Source organism: Rhagoletis zephyria, unplaced genomic scaffold, assembly GCF_001687245.7.
Source record: "Rhagoletis zephyria isolate East Lansing unplaced genomic scaffold, Rhagoletis_zephyria_1.1 Rzeph_scaffold_00018, whole genome shotgun sequence".
NCBI lineage: Eukaryota > Metazoa > Arthropoda > Insecta > Diptera > Tephritidae > Rhagoletis > Rhagoletis zephyria.
This window is the reverse complement of record NW_016157102.1, coordinates 798,451-821,692: the sequence shown is the minus strand read 5'-3', so window position 1 is coordinate 821,692 and position 23,242 is coordinate 798,451. Positions and strand designations below refer to the sequence as shown.

The 23,242-nt window shown below is 35.3% G+C and overlaps 1 protein-coding gene across 10 annotated transcripts in view; it reads right to left on the bottom strand.

Annotated features, from left to right (window-relative positions):
* The window catches only part of LOC108361246 (uncharacterized), a 33,430-nt gene that overhangs the window by 7,884 nt on the left and 2,304 nt on the right, over positions 1-23,242 (bottom strand). For 8 of the 10 annotated variants that reach the window (XM_017613825.1, XM_017613856.1, XM_017613833.1 and 5 more), the window contains exon 3: positions 7,733-7,845. In XM_017613825.1, coding sequence (XP_017469314.1) covers positions 7,733-7,775 — 43 coding nt within the window. In that variant the 5' untranslated portion in view covers positions 7,776-7,845. Of the gene's footprint in view, positions 1-7,732; positions 7,846-12,069; positions 12,104-13,171; positions 13,457-23,242 lie in introns of those variants that run through there. The other 2 variants (XM_017613894.1, XM_017613888.1) reach the window with 2 other exon arrangements.

The window sequence follows — 23,242 nt, the reverse complement described above, 5'->3', positions numbered from 1 at the left end:
AAAAGGTTTAAGGAGTGAGTCTAGATCCTACGGACACGAAAATAAAAAAATCTGGTGACAGTCGTCCAGAGTATATACACTCGAGATATCGTGGCAACAAGAGGTGGACGAAAGTGGTGCGATTGCTTAAGAAGAACGCAGAATAATGTAAAGAGAGGATGCTCACTTAATGCGACTTAAAAGAAAAATTCATACAACATCTCCACCCTAAAATTGGAATCTCAGTGTTATTTGCCGACGTCTTTAAGATCTCTGGGCCTGTTCGCGTGGGCGATGGATACCGAAGAAGATAAAATGAATTACCTATGACAAAAAAAAAGGTTCAGAGTGTCTCTGCATTCAACAAACGCCCGAAACCCTTATTATGGACTGTAAGAATCCCGTACCAAATTTGATCAGCCCGTGTTGGTCACAATAGATACGAACAGACGAGTTTTGTAAATTCGAAGGAAATATTGCTGTTTTTCGTCCTGTTGGTTATGTCTGTAGAATGTTCACAAAATTGTAGACACTTGAGACTCATAATCTCTATTCTTCGCATTAAATCTATCACGGAGTATGCTAATGTTTAAAAAATTATAGGTTAGTATAAAAAAATATGTATGAATTTGTAAAAATTATTTGAGATTTATGTTATATACATACATACATACTTACTGTACTATACATACATACATATATGCATTGAGTTAAATGTGAAAATTGATTTGCGGATTTTTTTTTTGCAAACAATGTCATTGTGTTTGATCAATAAATTTTTTACAACAACATAATAAACGAGCACAATTTGGCTGAAATACGAGAAGCTTAGAGCAAACCTAAAGAGTTAGCTGAGGTGAGCAATTAGGGGGGTGTAAACAGGGTAGGGGGTTTGGTTGGTATGACGTGGTTTAATTGTGTGATTATAACTGTTTAGATATTTAATAAGAAGTTTTAAAATATTTGTATGTTATTAAAGGAAGAAAAAACCAAGTGTTGGTAGCAAAAGACATAAATGCAGCGAATAGATTGCGTTAGTTTAAAAATATGGCATCAAGCACTCAGTAAATTTAAAGCTTTTTTTAGCATGCGGAACAATGATAATAGTCCTTCAAGGACGGATAAATTTAATGCTCTATACTTTCCAATACCGCATTTAGCAGCGATATTATGGACTTAAGATTCTTTCGGATTGAGAAATGGAGTATAGAAATTTTAAAATATTCAAAAAAATTTGTTTCGTCTGAAAACTTAAAAGTTTGTTAATATTCGCTTATCGTGTAAGAACACTTTTAGAGGCGTACGAAATAAAGTAGGTGCCACGGTGGCGTATGAGTAACATCTTTTTCATCTTTTATGAAGTCAATAAAATTAAAATTACATACATATGTATGTAATGTTGTTGTTAGTACGTAGTAGAGAGCCACAACCACCATGAATAAGCTGCAGCAGCAGACTCATACACTGCAAAAATCGCGACTACTACCTAAAGGTCAAGTAGTACTCCAAAATCAACCGAAATGCATGTAGTCCAAAATTAATATAGCGATGTTCTAAGGCAGGACCTATATGGTACAGCTCTGCATTACATCAATGTAGCACAAAACTACTCGCAGTGATTATTTCATGGAGCACCAACCCCTCGACAACACAGCACAATAAACATTGTGGACTGATTGCGATCGTTAAAACGCGAGCAATGATCGGGTAACAATAAGCTGGTGTAGAGACACGCGTTGGTCCGGTAGTGCATTACAGAGTAGCATTTTGTAAGTATGTACTCGAATATAGCACAAATGGACCGCAAGGTCCAACGATTTTTTACAGGCGCATGTACATTAGGGTGGTTCAAAATAAGTAAAGTCGGAATTTTAATGCTCTCACCCTCTAGGAGTATTCTATATCGAAAAAATATGCCCCCAAAGTCTCCCATAGTGCCCAAAGTTTTCCATGTATTACATATGGGAAAGAACAACTTGCCGTAGAAATGGTATAGAATTCTTGAAAATAAATATTTTTCGATCGGAAAACTCTGGTCCAGGTTTCAACCTTTCACCTCACACCAGATTAATTGGGAATTAAACATTTTACTATGTTCCCACATTTAGTAGGCTTTGGATTTTCGGGATTTTTCATAATACACAAATGTTTACGCACTGTTATAGTCTTTATAATAAAAATCATAGTTTGCAGCTTTTTACGGAAAATTTTATCGATAATTTATGATTATTTTTTAATAGAAAATAATTGATATTTTCGATACTATTTAGTTCGATCACAACACAGGGAATGCATAGAACCTTAAATTCTGTCTTCATTCTCGTCATCCTTGATTCTGGGGGAGTGGGTTTTTTTTGCCTCTTTATTAACCCTGGATAGTCTCCAGAAATCACTTCGACCATAGAGAAAACACGTATATGGGTAAAACAAATTTCACGAATTTTCAGAATACGAGCTGATAAAAGCGATGTCTATTGAAAAACAAAATTTGACCTCCATTTGACCTTGCCACATACGCGATGGAGCACGTGGACAACGGGATCAGCGGCTCGGAAAACATAATGATCAACTAGACTGACAGAAGGTACGGCTTTGTGGTCCTGTATAATCAAATGCACATGTTCACTTGTTCAATTAGAGTATATCCTCGTATTTTCGGTATTTTTTTAATTTTAATTATAACTAAACTTAGAGTAATATGTACACTTAAGGTACATACATATGTATTCAATCTAGAATTACCGTTTATATTCTTGGGGTATTCCATATTGTTTCCAGTCACTTGTTTTCAACCAGATATAAATGTATATACATATGTATGTAACTGTAGTTGTTTTCGTTTTATCGAATAATAATTCGTTTAGCGCAAAACATTTGCAACAACGCGATTCCGAGTTTGAACACTTGTTAAAATACTGCCGTCATGGTTATTATTGAATACTGCGAATATCTGGTATGTACATACGTACGTATATCAGTTACTACTACAATAGATATGTTATTGTATCGCTTAGTACGAGTGAGTATCCCACGGTTCACAATTCGCCGCCAACTATGTACGTTGAATGTTTTGCAATCGGAATGCAACTGCCACTGCAGATTTTTAATGTTTAACAAAATTTTCGTGCCATGCGCATTTGCTGTAGGCGCACAGCATTAGAGCCCAATGATGACTTCAACCAAAAAAAAAGAAGATAAATTGCATAAAAAAAAAAAATTAATAAAACTAATTCATTGTACTCGTGTGTGAAACTTTAGAAACAAAACGAAAGAGTGAGTGTTGAAGTAAACGCGCAGAGAATGCATTGAACAGTGGAAGCGACAGCATCATGATTGCATCGCTTAGATACAATAATTATCTAATGTGTTGTAAGCGCGCAAAAACGTTTGCTTATAAGCTCGCGAGCTTTAGCGCACTGCTGTGTATGTGTGTGTGTGTGTGTGTTTCGTGCGACTGCAGCGAGGCGGTTTTGGGTGGCGTTGCGTCCAAGCTGCGCAGATCTCAGCTGAGCCGCGGTTGATGCACTTCACAATCGGTTGAGCATCAGTGAAAATTATAAACTCTTGCACATACATATGTACATACGTCAAGCACCTAGCAAAACTACAAAAACAACAATGCGTATGGTTATACTATTTTATAAAATGCTTCTAATACATACATACATACATACATGTAGGTAAGCTCATTTGTTTGTGGATGTGTATGTGTGTAAACGTACTCAGCAGCAGCTGCAATTGCCATTATCGTGCCGGCATGTAATTATTGTTGTTGGTTGCAAAAAATGGTTACATTAGATAGTATATATATAGTAGATGTAATTCTGTTTTGTTTTCATTTTCTTGTTTTCCGTTGTCGTTTTTTTTTTTTGTTTGTGCATTTTTCTGCGCTGGCAGTTAAGAAGTGAACGATTTAATGCATTGAAAATCCGCAAAAGCTGATGAGAAGCTCATGCGAAACTGATTGGTAAACTGCCATGTACATACATACATACATATATACACTTCGATGGACGTACATTGTATACATACATACATATGTATAAAAAAGTACATATGTATGTAGATGTGAGCGAACATGCAGTTACTGTTTGGCATTACAACATTTTTAATTGTGTGTTAGCGTTGTTGCATTTTAGCTGTCAATGAAACGTACTGCTTACAAAAAAAAAAACAAACTAAAAAACTAAAAAAAAAAATGTTGCACTTCTTTCGGTTAATGCGCTCACACGCCCCATTCGTCATACGTTGCTCTTCAGTGCTTGCCACATGCCGCACATACCACACACGGCCATGGTCACTGTCAAAGTGAATGTGGCAGGTGCTGTGTATTTGTAGAGGGCGGCGATAAGGTGCGACCGAACGGGGCATTACAAATATTCAGAAAACGATAATGGTCGCAAGAATAAAGCAAGTAACTTTTAAACAAAAAACCAACCGACTCGTATGCTCAAATACAAATTTTAATTTTGGAGTACCGTTAGTTCCTTCCTGACCCAATTTCTACTCTTGAGTGGTCCAAAGTTATCCGGTAACATACATAAAAAATATTCCGACAAATTGATAAATACTACTAAATGGGGGAAAACGAGCAAATTAATTGAAGGCGCGTGAATTGCTTCTAAACTGGAAATATCTGAGATCAAAAAAAAAAGATTTTACAAAATCTGTCCATTTCTTATGAATCAGTTGATCTTTGCTTCATTATCTGATGACGACTTGGAATTTGGTTTGGATTTTTTGATCCCTAAGTTGGTGTTTGCGGTATTCTGGCACCTAAATAAGCTGAGCAGAAATGGCTAGCGTGCTAAAATGAGTATCGTTAGTGCTCCCTTCGCATTAGAACTCTATTAAGTTGATCAAAAAAAAAGATACGAGGCTGTAAAGAATGAGTCGCAGGTACATTCAATTTTCTTTGGATGGAGCACTTCTTCTAAGCAAACCCTTCAGAAATTTGGGCAGGTCGCACAGGGATATTTACAGCAGAAACCGCCGTATAGCTCTCCTTCAATGCTAACCTGGGACCCGCACTGGCTGAACCTGTCCAAAGTTTTCAGTTCTGTATAACAGATACGCTCGTGAGAGCTCATGACCGTGAATGCTCTGTAGGGGCAAAGATAAGTTCCTCTAGTGGATCGTAGAACTTTTTGATCTGAAGACCACCTTTTAATAAAGCCCGAAGAATCAAACTGCCTTGTGACTGGAAATTTTATAAAGCTGGCCTGGAAATCTAACGGTCCGAAATTGAAAAGGAAGAGAGGTTTTATGGAGAGCCTTCTGCAAAAGCGTAGAAGAATGTTATGAATTTTCCCAATATAAAAGCAGCCTCACTCCTTTGGGTTACCTGAGCGACGAGGTAGAAAACTGGACTATGAACAGTAAGCAGAATTCCAGGAGAATCCTCCGTCTGGACAAGGCTTGATAAAACCTATAAACGCTAGGAAAAACTAGGGCATGCGCTCAAGGGTGAATAAGAGGCGGTCAGAAGAAGCGTCTAGCTTTTGGTAGCGATTCTGAGAGGTCACTGTTCGAATTGAATTCACGTGGTAAGACTGGAAACCACATGTGATACTTACTGCCGTAGTTGTCTTTCTTCCAGGTCATCAAGCTTTTTCGAAAGTATTTTGGCTCGTGCTTAATAAAAAAACTTGAGGAACCCTCGGGGAATTATTAGTCGCCTCCGTAACTTAGTGATCGGCTCGCGTATCACAAAGGGAGATAACTTATACAGCGAAAATATGTAATTTAATATACGCTACAGTGGAACGAAGTCCAGTGTCCAACACTAAATGTAGTATATTTAAAAAAAAAAGAGTTTCATAAAAAATATGTATGTATGCACATATTTCATTGCAATAAATCTATATTGTATATAATGCGCATATATGTATGCACATACAAGTAATGTGAATTCGAAAAAGGAAATTGTCATTTTTTCGGAACTGGCACTCTGCGCCAATTCAAACACTTGACTTCGCGCCCACCCTGTATAATACGAGAGAAAAAAAAACTATCTACATATATATAAACATAAATAAGTGCATTAAATGAAAATGAAAAAAGAGCTTCTATACAATTTGACACAGTGCAATGCGATTCGATATAATTCGCTGCTATTCGAAGCAACTCGCGATTCGCGAATCCAGTGTTCACGTTCACTGGCTGCACCGGCGTTGCAGGCTAATCGTTAAGAATATGTACATATGTATTAGTAAAGCGGAATATTTTCTCTTAATGGGAATTCTATCTGACGCTGTGAGTTGCAACAAGCTCCGATTACAAGCTAATTCAGCTGAGGATTGTGTGCTGGGGCAGCGTCGATTTAGTTGCGATTTTTCGAATAGGAATTGTTTAGTTATTGGTTAGTGCATTTCGGTTCTCGTTGTGGCGTTTATTTTTCAAACAAATTTTTTTTATTGTATTACAACTTTCGGAACGAGCCGTTGTTTTTATTTGTTTTCGTTTGTCACTGTTATTACAAAACATTACATTCTTTACATTCGCTTTTATTGTTGCAACTGTGTCGATTAGCGCGAAAAACCAGGTTTTCATCTACGAGTAAGTGCTTTACACTCGCCAAATTGGTTTATGGTTTTTGCTAGCTGCGCTGCGAGTGTTTTTTTAAATACTCAATTTTATTATTACAAGCAGATTTTTTTTTTATCGTTTATCGTTATTATTAGTAGCGGTAATATTTCACATATATGTATCTGTACTGACAGTGGCTGATTTAAGCGGCTGCTCAACTGACACACCACACCGACTGTCTGCAGCCCTAACGAATGGCCAATGGCTTTACCATTAACACGTCATGTCGACTACTGAATTTGTGTGGGGTAAAGAAATAGTCAGCGAGCAAAATTATTTTTTAAATGCTTGCGCTCAGGTATTGATCAAACAACTTTTCGGCTACCTTACAAACAATAAAATGAAGAAAGGCTTTTCAAGTATGCAATAGATGTAGATAGGAAGATATACATAACTTGTTGTACATATAACTGTGCTAGACGATATAGCAATACATGCGTACTTATATATGTACATAGGGCGTACATGATTACATACATATAGATATGTGTACCTTCCTAAAAATATCTGTACATATGTATACATTAGTATCATATATGAAATGAACAATCTTTCCGTAGAAATATACCGATGAGAAAAAGGACTTCTTCACAGGTCTATTCTGAATGTTGTCGATGATTTGGTACCCGGATATCTTGATTACGAAAACTTGTTACCACTTCTGGTAAATACAATTTTAGGTGCCTTGGTAACGCTCTAACGCTCATCTAAAGATTTTTGTAGAAATTCTAGAATTACATTTTTTTATTATATTTTGTTGTCAGCTTTTAGGATAAGTACTAACATCGTTTACCGGTTACAAGAGTTCACAGAATGCGAAAAGAAACCGCTTGCATTTTTAAGAGGAAATAGACCGCAGTCTTTCGAAATACAAAGGTAATTTTTAAAGCAATAAATTAAAAAAATTATGAGAAAGTTCAATTAAAAACAATAGAATACAAAAAATAAATAAATTAACTAAAAAAAAATGAACTAAAGGAGTAATAAAAACTCCGCTGCCGAGGATTCGAACTTATTTATTTGCCTTTAGCTTTCTAGGCTTACCAAATAAACACATTAAAAAATCATTGCTGAGTAGGGGATGTAGGTAAGTACTCGGTAACCGTGTCAATATATATGTATATGTATGCACATGCAAATATATAAAAAAGTGTAGTATGCTCACCTAAATCCGAAAAGATTGCATCAGAAAGAAAGTCCATATCCATAGAATCGTCGTAAAAGTGGTTTTTGTTGCCTTTGAAGCATCCTTCTGTATTCTACGGTCTACACGGAATGCTAAAAAACATATTAAAATATATTTATTTTAATGAAAAGTAAGATAAAGAAAAAATTGATTTTCAAACAAATAAAGAAGTGCAACACGACAAACCGACTTGCCGAACTTATGTTCCATTGTTTTCCCTAAGTAAATAAATATATAAATATAATGCAGTTGATTTGCTATTTTTAACCGACTTCACAAAAAGGAGTTCGTCGGAATCTCCCTCATTTTTCGGAGAGGTGGTACCTCAAGGGTGGCTCCATACTAATTTTGTTTAGATCCGATAACTGAATCGTGAAGAAATTAACGATAATCTTAAATTTTTATTTGAGAATTAAAGTCAGTTTTGTTTTTTGCTTAAAAATTACTTGTTCAGAAGTCGATTAAAAATAAACTATCGAAATAAAAAAGTAATATTTAACAAAAAATACGAATAAAAACAATTAATGATGGCTTATCAGGAAATTATGTGAAAATAACAAATGCAATAAACAACACACACATTTGATTCTACGAGCAGCTAATACAAAATTCTTATTTGCTCCAACGAGTAGTGATTATTTCGCAATAAATACTAAGTAAACAGGAAAATTGTTACGGGAGCAAAGCGAATAATGGCGAAATTATCATGGTTGTGGAAAGTAAAAAAAAAAAAAATGTACGAAAAAATGGCTGTCAATGCCAAGATCAATACATATACCATCCCTGTAGGGAAACGTACTAGTGCCAAGCTGGTTCAGTGGTAGAGATTTCTAATCAGACTTGCCAACTTATTTCAGTTTTATATTAAATAGAATCGGGTGATGAAAGAACATGTGGTTAAAAAATAAATAAAATGTTTAATTTATTTAAAAGTACAATCAATCAATCTATTCTTATAGTTCAGAGCGTTTTGATAGATCCTAGAAAATTATGTTGACCTCAAAAGAGGAGAATATGTACTTTTATTTTTTTGACGTGGTATAATACATATATATACATACACATTTACTTAAGCATACATAAGGAATAAAAACAAATTAAAAAACAAACGGCGGTGTGCGGTGTAATGATGACTCGACAGTCACCTCCGTCACCCTAATTGAGGCTTAACAAAAGAAGTTGGTGGACGGACGCCTAGGAGCAAAGAATGATTTCATGAAAATTTGATGCAAAGCAGCATAACAGTGTAAAGCTAATATGCCTACTATATGTATGTATAAGTCAATTTATCTACATAAAATGCTTCAAAGTAAGTTGCGCTTACAGATAATCTAAAGAATTAAAAAAAAAAAAAAAAACACAAATACTCGTAGACATGCAGAATATGTTTTGATTGACGGCAAGTGACTGAGCGAGCGCGTTGAGTTATGGTGTTGCGGTGTGTGTGTGCAACGAATGCAACGAAGGCAAAACAAGAGACAGATTTGAAAGTGAATGCGATCGCTAAAGCATGCAGTGTACTTGTGTGTACATACATATATTTGTATGTTTTTTTTTTTTTTATATGGAAAGTGATGTGAATTGTAACTAGAATGGAAGTGTGTAATGTGGAAGAACGTTTGCGCAAATAAAATTTTAGTGACCCTAAACAAATTATAACAGCAGATCAGGGAAAGACCTTGGTCGCCTTCGGCGTATTCTTCGTGCAAGAAAAGCATATCTGCCGTTTCGGTACCCAAATGAGGCAATACTGTCCAAAGACAGAGTAAACGATAGATCCCTACTGCGAAACCATGGTCGGTGTTGGGAGTTTCAAAATATCAGATGCGTCTATCTTGCCGGGGTTTTGGACGCTCATTGTTTCAGCTGGTTCGGGTGTTCTGACCCCCCTCGAAATGTAGCGTCTTCGACAATAAGATGTTAATAACTAAGGTTAAGATTTTATGGCACTAAAAACTTGAAAAAAAGGCAAACTGAGCTTTGAAAAGGGCAAGAAAAGATATTTATGATTTAATTTTGTTATGTGCAATGTGCATGTACATATGTATGTATAAAAAAATACATACAGTGGTCAAAAAATTATAGCCGAACCACTTTCGGCCAAGTTTTAACGTATTATTTTTCTTGTAATTAAATTTTGGTTATTTTTTTAATAAAAATATAGTTAATTCTTTAACAAAAGCCGTGTAAATCCAAGTTTCCAACTTTGTACATAGTTAAAAAAAAAAATTCAACAAACTTTCGTACAAATTTCGAGCTTTTTTAAAAATTCTAAAAAATCAAACATAATTTTTAGCCATTTGAAACTTGTACTTTATTCCACTAGAATTTAATGTGCTACAAAACTGCATACTCATTCATTGCATAACTATTTAAGGCAGTGTCACACACATTTTTATATTGGGCTTTTGGTACAAAATAAAAAAATTTGGAAATTCTGTTTTTGTAGTCAATGCAGCAATGTTCTGTTGAACAATTTCAACAAATTATTTTTCGGGATTGGGATAAAGAAAAATATTTGGGTATTCACACAATTGGGATACGATTTGCACAAAATTTTGGCAAATACCCAAACGTGTAACATTGCCTTTAAACTTGTATTTATACGGATGTTGTTGAAGAATGAACTATATAAAACTAACCAAAATTAAATAGCAACAAAAATGATTTTTTAAAACTGGTCAAAATTTGTTGCGGCTATAATTTTTTCGAGTACTGTACATTAGTTGATTATGATTGCTCGGCCGTGCTACCACAGTAGCCGCTAAGTGCATTTTAAAAAATTCTGGCAATAGCCTAATGCGATTATAGCGAAGCGTTGATTTAAGATTACTTTTATTTTTTGTTGTTTGTGTGAAATATTTTATTTTTATCAGTATTTTTCTTTTAATCAAACTATGTTGAAATAACAGTGAAAAAAATTAAAAAAAAATATTCTGTCACGGTATTGAGGTTGTGGTCGAACATAATCTGAATAATCGATCTGGTAAGTGGTGACGCGAATACTTTTAGGGACTACACATATCATATACCTTATAACTGATTTCTAGCGAACTTTTTGCAGATTAAATAATAATAGATTGGCACTTCCACAATATGTTAGTGTTTGGCCGAGCTTCTCCTCCGATTTGTGCCGTGCGCCTTGATGTTGTCACACAGCAAAGGGGAGGGACCTGCAGTTTTACGCCAACTCCGAACGGCGATTGTATCTTTACAATCATGGCTGAAATACACTCGGAGGTTCGTCATTGCCTGCCGAGACAAGGCCGCTATTAGAAACAACTTTTTTTTGTCTCATTTTCTGATGTTGGTCGGGAACTGGGCTCGAACCCAAACCCTACGGAATGGTAGTGCGCACTGCCAACCTCTTCACCACAACGGCAGCCGATTTACCCCACTGTTTATTGTTTGACTCGCGCTGTGATTTAGGCTAATGCTCCCTCGCTACGGGTATACATACACTGAGGTAATCTTCGACGTTCTTTCAGACAATTGTCGTCGTTGTCATCATCATTGTTGTTGTCATCTTTAGTATGAGACACATTTTAAGCAGCTTCCTCGTCGGCGTTACTCTGGTGCACCGGCTGCTCTATAAATGTGTGCTTCGTCGGCCTATAATTGAATTAGCGCTTAGATACAAACTTACAAAACTAGATACTTGAAAAAGCGGTGCATAAATTTTAGCGCATGTATGCGTGTGTATAAGTATGTGTGCGCGGGTTATTTTGCTGTAATTTAAATTAATTTGTGCAAGTAAGTTGATAATTCTCTATTACAACACAACTTAATTCAATCTGCCAACCAACCACTGTCAGACTTTAGGTATTTTGAAGTTCTGAAAAGTCTGGAAAATGTTTGTTTTAGAAAATAGGGAATGTATTGTATGTATGTAGGTAGTTGACACAAAATCTTGACTTGAGCATGCAGCTGGTTTCACAATTGGCGCTGTTTTGCTTTTAAAAAAATTACTGCTACCGCGCGCACTGAAAAGGCAAAATAGCTCTTTCTATATACATACATACATATATGTATGTCAATAGGCGCAAATCGAAATTTCAAATCTAATAATACCAGTTTAAATGCACTTGCACAGCGTTGGTATTTTTTTTTATTGTAAATTTCTGGCAAAACCTGCTGCCTTTAGATTAAGAAAAAAACAAAAACAAATGTAGAGTAGCGAATAGTACCGTAGTTTTTACATAGTAAACCCGTTAGTTTATTGAAAAGTCAGCATTTTCCTTCCAATACGTAGCTATTGCTATAAATAATATTCCCTCAATTGTAAATGAGTAGATATTTTTGAAATTTTTATTTACCTGTTTTACTTTGTATCACATCTTTTAGAGAAGGCTACCAAATATTTATTTATTAATTTTTCACTTTTGCACTTCGCCTCATCCAATTATTTAAAAAAAAAAAACTTGCATAAACTTTTCCACATTTTAGCTGGTATTCTTATAGTAAGAGTTGGTACAAGTACATCTATGTGTACATGAAATATTTATGCATATCACATATCGATGGCTGAGTGGAAGATCGACCCATCTCGGCAGCCAGTTCGAAAACGCTCTATCTCAAAAAACTTTTCAAGAACGCCCTATTTCAGAATTCGTTTCAAAAACGCCCTATCTCAGCTGCCGATTCAAAAACGCCCTATATCAGCATATTTTCAATACATTTTGAAGTAAGATAGGGCGTTTTTGAACCGAATTTTGAGATAGGGTGTATTTCAATTAAATTCTGAAATAGGGCGTTCTTGAAAAGTTTTTTGAGATAGAGCGTTTTCGAACTGGCTGCCGAGATAGGTCGATCTTCCACTCAGCCATCGATATGTACATACCTACTACAGTGAAAGCTCCCATAAGCGGACACCGATGGTCGCTTATGAGAATTTCGGAAAAAAATATGTATATTAAAATTCAAATTTAAAAAATTTTAAAATAATATTTATTCTTCAATATGTAGATAAAAACGGAATATATTAAAATTTTTGGGGTTTTTTTTCTACCAACAAATCTCATTGCCCGCTTCGCTAAAGCAGCAAGAAGAGGGCGGCAATGAAAAAAAAAAATTTTTTTTAGAAAAGAAAACATCTTTGGTTATAGACGTATGTACATTTACATATATACATGCGCAAGAGTCATAATCAGACTGAAAAAAAAACAAAATTGACCACTTAAAGAGCTTCGCGTGCGCTTATGGGAGCTTTTTTTCATAACTAGACGTGTTTGAGCGTCCGCGTACGTTTATCGGAAAGTCCGTGTATGGGAGGGCATCTTGTATGAAAAAAAAACCAAAAATTGTTCGTTCCCAAGAATTCGTTCGCCTAAAGGAGATGTCCGCTTATTAGAGCGTCTTTCTATGGGAGCTTTCACTGTATATATATGTGTAAGTATGTATGCAAGAAAATGTACGTACACGAACTAAAACTTGTTTATCTATTAAATTTATTTATCCTTTTGTCACATTTATTGAATTTCTTTGTCACCAATCATCCGAACTGTATTTATGGCTTGACGCTGCTGAACATTTGACTCTGGTCGAAAACTCAAAATAACTAGCGAAAATACACGACTGTAAATACACGCTCTAGACTTGTGTACTTTTACTATCTGCATTCATACATACTGGCACATTAAGCGAATCGTTCCATAGCAGAGCAACTTGATCTCATAGCCGACTCGCGCAATCTCTAGTCTGTAAGCCTAGCACAACACTAAACTACTACAAACAAGCCACTTGCCTTCAAGCCGCATAGTGTGAGCCGCGATCAGTGATCTCCCGCACCAATACAACGTATGTACGTTGATCGTGGTCGTCGTCGTCGTCGTCGTCGTCGTCGTCGCTGTCATTGGCGTTGTCGTTGTAAATCACGATCCAGTAAAGTCACTTGTTATATTGATTTGCCTACTGAATTTTCCATCGTTTTCTTCAACACAACCCAGATATTAAATAGTTAGTTGTATCTGCTTGCAGCTTTTAAAATCTACCTTCTATGAATGTATGAAGTGTATCTAATTTCAGACTCTCCCGTGGGTTACAAGCGTACCAGCTTGCCTGAAACTCTAGAAATCTGATGGATATTTAGCTACAAACACAGATATTGGCATGCGAGAGAGCGTAAGTTGGCAAAAAGCGGTTTGTAACTACATACAAACATACTACATACAATGTTATAGTGATGGAATGATAAATGCTAACTGATGACACCAACTAAAATTAGCCAAACAGTATTTGCTTTCGAAAATTCTTCGCCTGAAAAACTGATTCCGAAATGGGCGTATCAAATTACATACATACATATATGTTAGTGTATCTAATATTTACTATAAATATTCCAAGGGGTGATGTATTTATTGTGCAACAGATTTCCGTCTTCCCTAGCCAGATTTTCAATGTAATTTTTTGCTCTGTATGGGGCTTTGTGCGAATTTGTATACAAAGTTTTTTAAGCTGCGGTTAAAAATTAGCAGAAAAATAAAGTAATAGATAAACAAGTATTAGTTCTTAGTGAATATCAAGGCAGTTAGACCAAACCTTTTTTTCCTTATGCTGGCAAAATGTTTCCCATAACTTCTAGGCATTCCAGGCATTTTCCAGTTTAAGAAGATATTCTTAAGATTATTATTTTATTTTTATTTTATTTTATTATTTAGCTAATGTCTGGTATCTCCATCATAAAGCAAAAATTTCAGTTAAAATTCAAATTTGTATACATTTATACATTCCAATCGGAGTTCAGCATTGATCGTCCACTGGGAAACATGCCAGCTTTAATTGATAATTTTATGTAAAGGACTTGCAAGAGCGCGAGAAAAGGGGGCTACCTTTTTGAACGACGTAGCATTTATGGCTAACACGGCAATTCTGGCAACTGTCTTTCACCTAACCACAGTCTTTCCTAAAGACAAAAGTCTTTCGTAAGCAGTTGTCTATGCTGGCTACTATCTACAAGCTCGTTACTGTCTTACGAAAGACTATTTTAAAGATCTGCTAACGAGGAGGTCTTAGCGTTACGCTGTTCGCCTTTTAAGTTTTTTTTTTAAATTAAATTAAATTTAAAAAACACATCGTTGGCTTAGAGTGAAGAGTTGCTAAGTTCAATTTTTATGAAAACTCATATTTTAATAGAGGAGGCTAGAGAAATTAAAAATGCATAGTTTCGAAATAAATAAATAAATAAATGTCCTTTTTTTATGTTTTCTCGTTTATATTAACTGAAAGGAAAATTTGCTTGTCCAAAAGAAGCTCCGAAATTCTGTAAGGCCAAATAGTCCGAATTCTTTTAATAAAGAACGAATCCCTCTGATTCGTATGGAGTTTTGCTTTGCTTACTATGACGACTATGGTAGACTTTACAGCTTATGAGTTATTAAGCGTAATAAGACTCCTCTGCCAGTCGCCATAAGAGAGTGAGTAGAATGGCGTATCATTTTGTGTTCAATATTCTGGCACACAAAACGTGTGAAACTGTTTGACACTCCGTTTGTTAGTCAACATCAATAGGGATGCAAATTTTGAGCAGTAACATCGATATATCGATGTTTCGATGCATCGGAGAAAAGAACATCGAGGCTAAAATACATCGCCAGAGAAACATCGATATATCGATGGTTTCCGATGTTTTGCAATTTGTTAATTTCTTGTTAAATTTAAAGCAATATTGAATACTTTAATAATTATGAATGTATTTTCCTGTATTTTATTATCCTTCCTATACCCTTTCTATTATTAGAATCAAAATGCATACCATCGTAAGGTCGTTCGAGCCTAAAGATCCTAGGCCTGATCTTGTTGAAATTCTAAGAGGTGTTTGGTCCTGTTTTAACGGCAAGGTTATTAGATTCAAAATGAATCCAACAATTTTATTGAACTTGAAACCGTTTTTATGAAAAATGTTTTGGAAAAGCAAAATAATTTGCAAAGGTAAGAAGTTATAACTGCTATTTAGGAGATCACTACATCTACTAATCAGACTTCTTCAACCGCGGTCACTGAGGAGATGTGGTGATCTCCGAAATAGCAGCTATAACTTCTAACTTTTGTAAATTATTGTTGATTTTCAATAACATTTTTCATAAGAAACGGCATCAACCTCAATAAAATTGTTGAATATAATTATTATAAGGCCATAAATAACAAAAAAATTCTGAATGAATAATAAATTTAAGGTCAGTCAAACATACCGAAAGCAAGTCGGAGAGTCTCCTTAACGTCGATGTTTAAAACATCGGTAAAACTTCCATCGATGTATCGTCAATTTCGCGATGTTAGTAAATTGTAAATATCGATGGCAAACATCGAAAATTTAACCGATATTATCGATATTTCAAAAACATCGATGCATCGTTTGCATCCCTAAACATCAAGATACACATAACGATTTGGAGTAAGAGCTTGTCCAAATTCCTAACAAACCCCAGCCAAAATGTATCATATTTAAAGCTTAAGATATGAGAGTAATCTACGCTTTGACTTCACCAAAAAAAAGTAAAGCAACAAAATGCTTAACTTAAAAATAAAGAAGAAAGGACTGGGAAGAAAGGTAAGGTGTCCATATAAAATCAGCAAAGCATAGGACTGCTGGATACGTAGTTTATTTGCAAAAATATGCCCAAATCGAATGTATTCGTTCTCATCTAAATAAACAACAAACAAGTATCAAAAATTTGTAACCTATCCATATCCGTTCCCATTCAAGTTTGCAACAGAAAGAAGCTTGATACGTGCTTGCGTTTATGCCGGCGAAATTTGACGTTGTTCTTATACTATATGTATATGTGTAGGTTCATCTAAGTATGCGCGATATGCCTGGGCATGGTGCTCTCAGACTGGGCGCTGGGCGAGTCTTCTGGATTGTCTAAGATTTGCACTCAGGGCCATTGATACCATGTTTGCTATTTAAATGTTTGTTATTTTTGCCCCAGCTAGTTTCAGCTTTCGCAGTTATTTTGTGAGAGAAGGAGTGGTTTTGACTGTTTCGCTATGAAATTTACGTGCGAGAAGTTGGCTCTCCGAACCGGTTACGTTTTATTTAATACTTTTTAGCAATTTTATTTTAATTTTCGCACTTGCGAGGGTAGATTGAATATTAATAAAATTTAACTTTAGTTTAAACTTTTTAGCGATCTTTAAACGTTGGGTTGTATGTAAGTATTGAATTGTATAGACACGACAAATTGGTTAGAGGAGTGCACACGTTTTTTTTTTAAGTGAAACTTCATAGTCGAGTTCGGAGATATTTGCATAAAATAGACCTAGCTTGGCCATGTTGAACCCATGAATAAAAATATCCTTCGACTCTTCGACTCGGCACCCATGGGTGGTGGACAACGAAAGCAAGGGGCACCCATGAATGAAATTAAAGGACTAAGCGCAGAAGCACCTGTCTGCACTCGCAATGAACCACAGGCGCAAATTTGGAAAGGAAAGAGAGAATTGGCGAAGTTTTTTGGTATTGGCCCAAACGTCAAAAGGTTGTAGTGCCAAATAAGAAGAGTAAGAACCGAGACTGGTTTGAACAAGTATACAGATATACATATGTATAGACAGATGGCTGCTGAGACCATCAGTGCTATAATTGAAAACAAGATGATTACTTTCAAAAGTAATTAAAGTATTTGTGCTGCGAAAACCAAATTGCATTTTAAATTAAGCCACCCTAGTAGTACATGAGTGCTGCTTTGACCATTATTATTGCTGTTCGATTCGTGCGTTTGAGTTGGCGACACGTTTGCAACCCAAGCAAACAAACAACCAACCACCTAAACCATCGTGGGCCGTCAACCAGTCAGTAAATCGGTGAGCACAACTACCCACCCCTCTGCCAGCTCACCTGTCCAAATATGTATGTATGTACATACCTCATCGACTCGTCTGTCCGCTTGTTTGTTTGCCTGTCAATTTGTATTTGCAAAGAAATATATGTATAATCGTCTGTAGCACAAGACGGTACCATCAAGTGTTGCTTTTTACTCCAAGTGGCCACCTACCGATCAGAGCTGGTCGAGATGTTGAAGACTATAAATGAACACACACACACACACACACATTGCATGTGCCCATTCGTGCCTACATACATACGTATTGCATATGCATGTATGTATGTATGTATGTAAATATTTCACGTTCGAGTAGCATTGGAGCATCACTTCACGTCACACAGCGGCGCGGGTGTTCCGGGTCGGTGGGTTCGGAGGGGTATTGTTGGTAGGTCGGAAACGTATTCGAATGATCGGTGACTTTTTTTTAATTTTTTAGTTACAATTTTTTTTTTTTTTTTAAAGACTCTGCAAACAAGAAACTTTAGATAAGGTATATTAGGTGAACAAGAACAACCGTAATAACAGATTAAAAATGAAAATAACAACAACAGCAATGATGGCGGAAAACTTGAATTGTGCGCAAATATGCAGGTATGTGTGTACGAGTATGTATGTAAATGCCAATTTACGAGTAGATCCAAAGTAAACAAACAAACAAAGATGAATAAAAATTCAAGAGATTAAATTGGCGATTGCGATTTGCTTTCGCACGATCAAGAAACACTATACATATATACATACATGTGTAATAGTAATTTCATTAAGAAAAAGAAAAAATACTTAACAATAGTTGACAGGTATAGGCCGAGGCTCTCCTATAAAAAACGGTTACAAACTTTTTCTTGACTAGCATGCACTTTTTCGACCAGTGTTAAAGTGCGATAGAAGCGCACTCGTACAAAAACGAAAAATGCGACAAAACATTGCAAGTCTGAAAATCGAATGCCTAAAATACTTGTAATCTTAGACAAATTGGAGAACGAACAGATGTAATTCAAAATTTACGTTTTTGGAGATTTAAACATACGATTATTTAATAAGCTTGATAAGGAGAATATGCTCAGCCTTATACGGTTTTCCAACGGCACCCCTATTACGTAGTTCGCTCTCTCATTCGTAATTCGCACTCCAATTACCCTTCGAATTACGTAGTTCGCTCTCTCATTCGTAATTCGCACTCCAATTACCCTTCGAATTATTTAATATGGCATACAAAATTTTGAGAGCGAATCACGAACAAATCGCTGCTGTCCCTAATTTTTATCGGAAATTAATCGAAACCTGTTCACAAATCAAAACTGGCACTTTTTCTGAGTTTAGAATAAAGTTAATAAATGTGTACATAACCAACTTAATACAGAAATTTATAAATTTTTAGCAATAAATTTTATTTTGCATCAATTTTGTACCGAAGAAAAAAAAAAAGCAAAACACAGAGACGGAGAACTGTCAAATCGAATCAAGAATGTACCCGTGGTAATGGTGTCATTCGCTATCATAATTGGAGGAGCGAATAAAGTAATTCACGGCGCCGTGGGAAAGCCGTATAACAGATGAGTAAACTTCACAAAAATGGCAAAGATATTTGTCTTCCATCCGCCTTTTAGTAGGTATACCAATTTTAAGAACTGATCAAACTTTGATTACGTTTTCCCACAAAATTGAGATTTGGGAATAATTCTCTATATTATTAAATGTGCGATATGTACATATCTGAACTTTGGATTATCCGCTAAGACGCTACGCACAAACACTCTTGGCAACTCCGACCATCAGCTTAAAAATTGAGAATAATAATAATCATGAGAATTTCGAAATTACATACATACATACTTATAAAATCTATAGAATCATAGTTAAATTATTAACAACAATACAATACAAGTAGACAAGCAGACAGTAAAAACAACAATCTTTTGTGTTCCGTTTCGTTTGTACATAAATAATAAAAAAAGATACACAAATAACCGTGATGCTTAATTCACTATCGAATCGTGTTGCTAGCCACGCAGGTACAAATAATTTATTTCTACGTAGGTATCCAATTAAGTACTTGAAATTCCGTGAGGTGTTTTTTTTTTTTTTAAATAGCAATACATAATACTGAATAATATTGTGGAACAGCCATTTTGGGGTCCCAATTAGAGATGGGTGCGGTACTAAATATTCAATTCCGCTCCCGATCCCATCCTTACCGACCTACAGTTTTTAGGTCTCGAACCCGATGTTTTTCAGACTTATACCACGGGCTCCGATATCTATAATACGTAGCTGTTTTTCTGCCGTTCGGTTTTGTATAAATCGCTCAATCTCAGCCGATGGTCGAAGAACGCTTCGAAAGCGCCCTTTACCAATATAAATTCAATATATCGGCAGCCGAGATAGGGCATTTTTGAACTATTTGCTGTGATAGGGAGATACATACATATATTGTTTTAAGGAAGATTTTCTGATATTTTGGAAGTTGCTGAATTTATCGGGAGTGTCGGGAACGGATTTTTTCGCGTCCTTCGCTCAAATTTTGAAAGACCTTCCCCATACCGGGCGGTATCCCGGTCGTTTAAAAGTAGTATCGTGTGTGCCGCGGGTTCCGCCCATCTCTAGTCCGAACCAAACTATACCCTAAGAATAATTAACACAAGTGAAAATCAAACCCTAAAAGGATTTTGCCCCACCTCATCCCACGTGTTTTATATGTATGTACATTAGGGTGGTCCAAAAATGCGTGTGAAAAAGTAAAGTCGGAATTTTTATGCTCTCAACCCCTAGGATTGTTCTACTATACCGAAAAAAAATTACCCTTTTTTAATTCAAAAATTATTTAGAGGTCGCTCAAAGCGCCCAAAGTTTTCCATGTATTTTATATGGGGGAAAACAGCTTTTCGTGGAAATGGTATAGAATAGTTAAAAATCAATATTTTTCTACCAGAAAACTCGGTTTATCTGCAGGAGATTCCCGATAATAATAGCCAATTGTTTATTTAACCATTCTTTCATCGCAACTATAATTTATAGGTCCGCCAAAAACCCACAAAAACCACGAAAAATGCGACGAGGAGACCAATAAAAAATCGTTAGTATTAAAAACGGGTTAAATAAACAATTGGGTATTATTACTGAAAGTCTGCTGAAGAGAACCAGAGTTTTCCGATCGAAAAATATTGACTTTTAAAAATTCTCTATCATTTCTACGAAAAAATTTATTTTTCCCATATAAAAATATGTACATGGAAAACTTTTGATTTCAAAATAAAAAAATAGGGGTATACTTTTTTCGATAAAGAATCCTAGGGGGTGAGAGCATTACAATTCCGACTTTACTGTTGGACCACTCTAATGTACATACATATACTGTCGCCATTAATGCATACAAAAGGGCCTAATTCAAATTTTGTTGGAAATGTGCGTTTTTTTAGTTTTTCCAGTTACTCTAAGATTTATCCAAGCGTCAAAATTTAAAGAGTGGTTCAAAAACGTTTGGGAATTGTTGGTATTTTTAGAGCATCAGAGCAAGTATTTCCCTCTTTGTTATTTTTTAAGGCTTTTCGATTATCGTATAAAATTAGAAATAGTTAGTACGGGCCTTTGGCAGTGATGGTAACGATAAGTTGCTTAAAAAATGCTGCAAAGTCAAAAAATACTGGGGCGGGAAAACAAGGAGGTACGCGACATTTTAATAAGTTTGGGATATTTTTCTCTTGTTTATTTAATGTTAATTATTTTTATTATTAAAGTATAGCTCAGTGTCTAACAAAAGCTATGCAAGTCGAAAATTCAAACTTTGTGCAAGATTTATAAACATTCTTCTAACAAAAAAAAAATTGTGAAGTTTTGTAACCCATTACATTTTCGTAGGGTGCAAGTTCGCAGTTGCGAGGACATACCGTTGATTTTTGGCAATTTTTTTTTTGCAACTGTGTTGTGCATTTTCCTCCAAATAAAATAATTGTCGAACATAATTTATATGGGAGAAAATGCGTGACACCATCAGCAAAAAATATATTATTGGGCTACAAAACTGCATGCCAAAATTTTTTTTTAAGAATTGTGCTTTAAAAGTTTGAAATTTTGATGAAACTTTGTAAAATTTTTTCTAAATTTTGTATAAAGATTTTAATTCGGACATATGTACATGACATTTGTCTAAGGAAGTGAGCTATACTTTCACACAAAAATAGTGAACATTAAAAAACAAAACATAACCACTTACGACTTATTTTCCCGCCACTGTATTTACATATTACATTAGAGCGTGTCACGTAAACACTATGAGAGGATTTTTTCAAGCACCCAATAAAACAGCTAAGTTGGAGTTTGCTCATAGACCCTAAATAGTATATAACCCCCCCATGGTTTGGGTGGTATGCAACTGTAAACACATATCATCATATATCATATATATATATCATATGTATGATATATCATATATCATGTCATACGGGTAAGACTTTCTTTTTCATTAAAAATATATTTTTTGTATTTAATTTAATGATATTAACTGTTGAGTACAGGGTGCCACTTTTATAATAGTCTCGTATGTATGTTTATGTATTTACTTAAAAATCATTTAGTATATACTTGGCACCACAGATGATTCTATTTTTGAAATTTTTTATTTCCGTTGGGGAAATTAAGTTATTTAAAACAAATGCGCACATCCCATAACAATTGGGTTTGTCACACTAATCTGGTTATCTGGTTATGTGGTTATATTTTTTTATTCAGTTTAATTTTTAACCAGATAACCAGATAACCAGGCAAGTGTGAACAACCCAAATATTAAGTCAGGAATAGATTCCCGGAATATGTCATACACAAAAATCTATATGTTCTAACCGTTTATCAAAGCCCAGCCCAGATTTTTATACCCGAGCGCACTTGTGCACAAGGGTATATTAATTTTGTTCACATAACGGTTGTTTGTAACAGCCAAAACGAATCGAGATAGATATAGACAAATGTATACATAAATGATCAGGATGAAAAAAGAAATCGATTAAGCCATGTCTGTCTGTCCGTCCGTCTGTCCGTCTGTCCGTCTGTCCGTCTGTCCGTGTACACGATAACTCGAGCAAAAATTGAGATATCTCAACGAAATTTGGTATGTAGGTTTCCCTTAATCCAAGGTAGGTTGGTATTGAAAATGGGCGAAATCGGACTTTAACCACGCCCACTTCCCATATAACGGTAATTTCCAGAAATACGAAAACTGCGATATTTTAGTAACTACTGAAGATAATTCACTCAAAATTGATATTTACAATAATTTTTAGACGAAAAATAAGAATATTATAAATTTTTGGAAAATGGGCGTAGCCACGCCCACTTATGGTTACATGTGTATATCTTGGTAACCGCTGCACCAATTTCTTCCAAACTTGGCACAGTTGTTGGCCTTGGTACAGCATAAAAAACCGCCGAAACTTTTTAAAATCGGACAATAACCACGCCCACATCCCATGTAACGGTAATTTGGAGAAATACGAAATCTTTGATAAATCAGTAAATACTAAAGCTACTTTATTCAAAATTGACGCAATTGTAACAACTCTTTACCAAGAAATACGTTTATGATAAAATTTTGTAAAATGGGCGTGGCATCACCCACTTATGATCACATATATGTATCTCGGTAACCGTTCTACCAATTTGTACCAAACTCGGT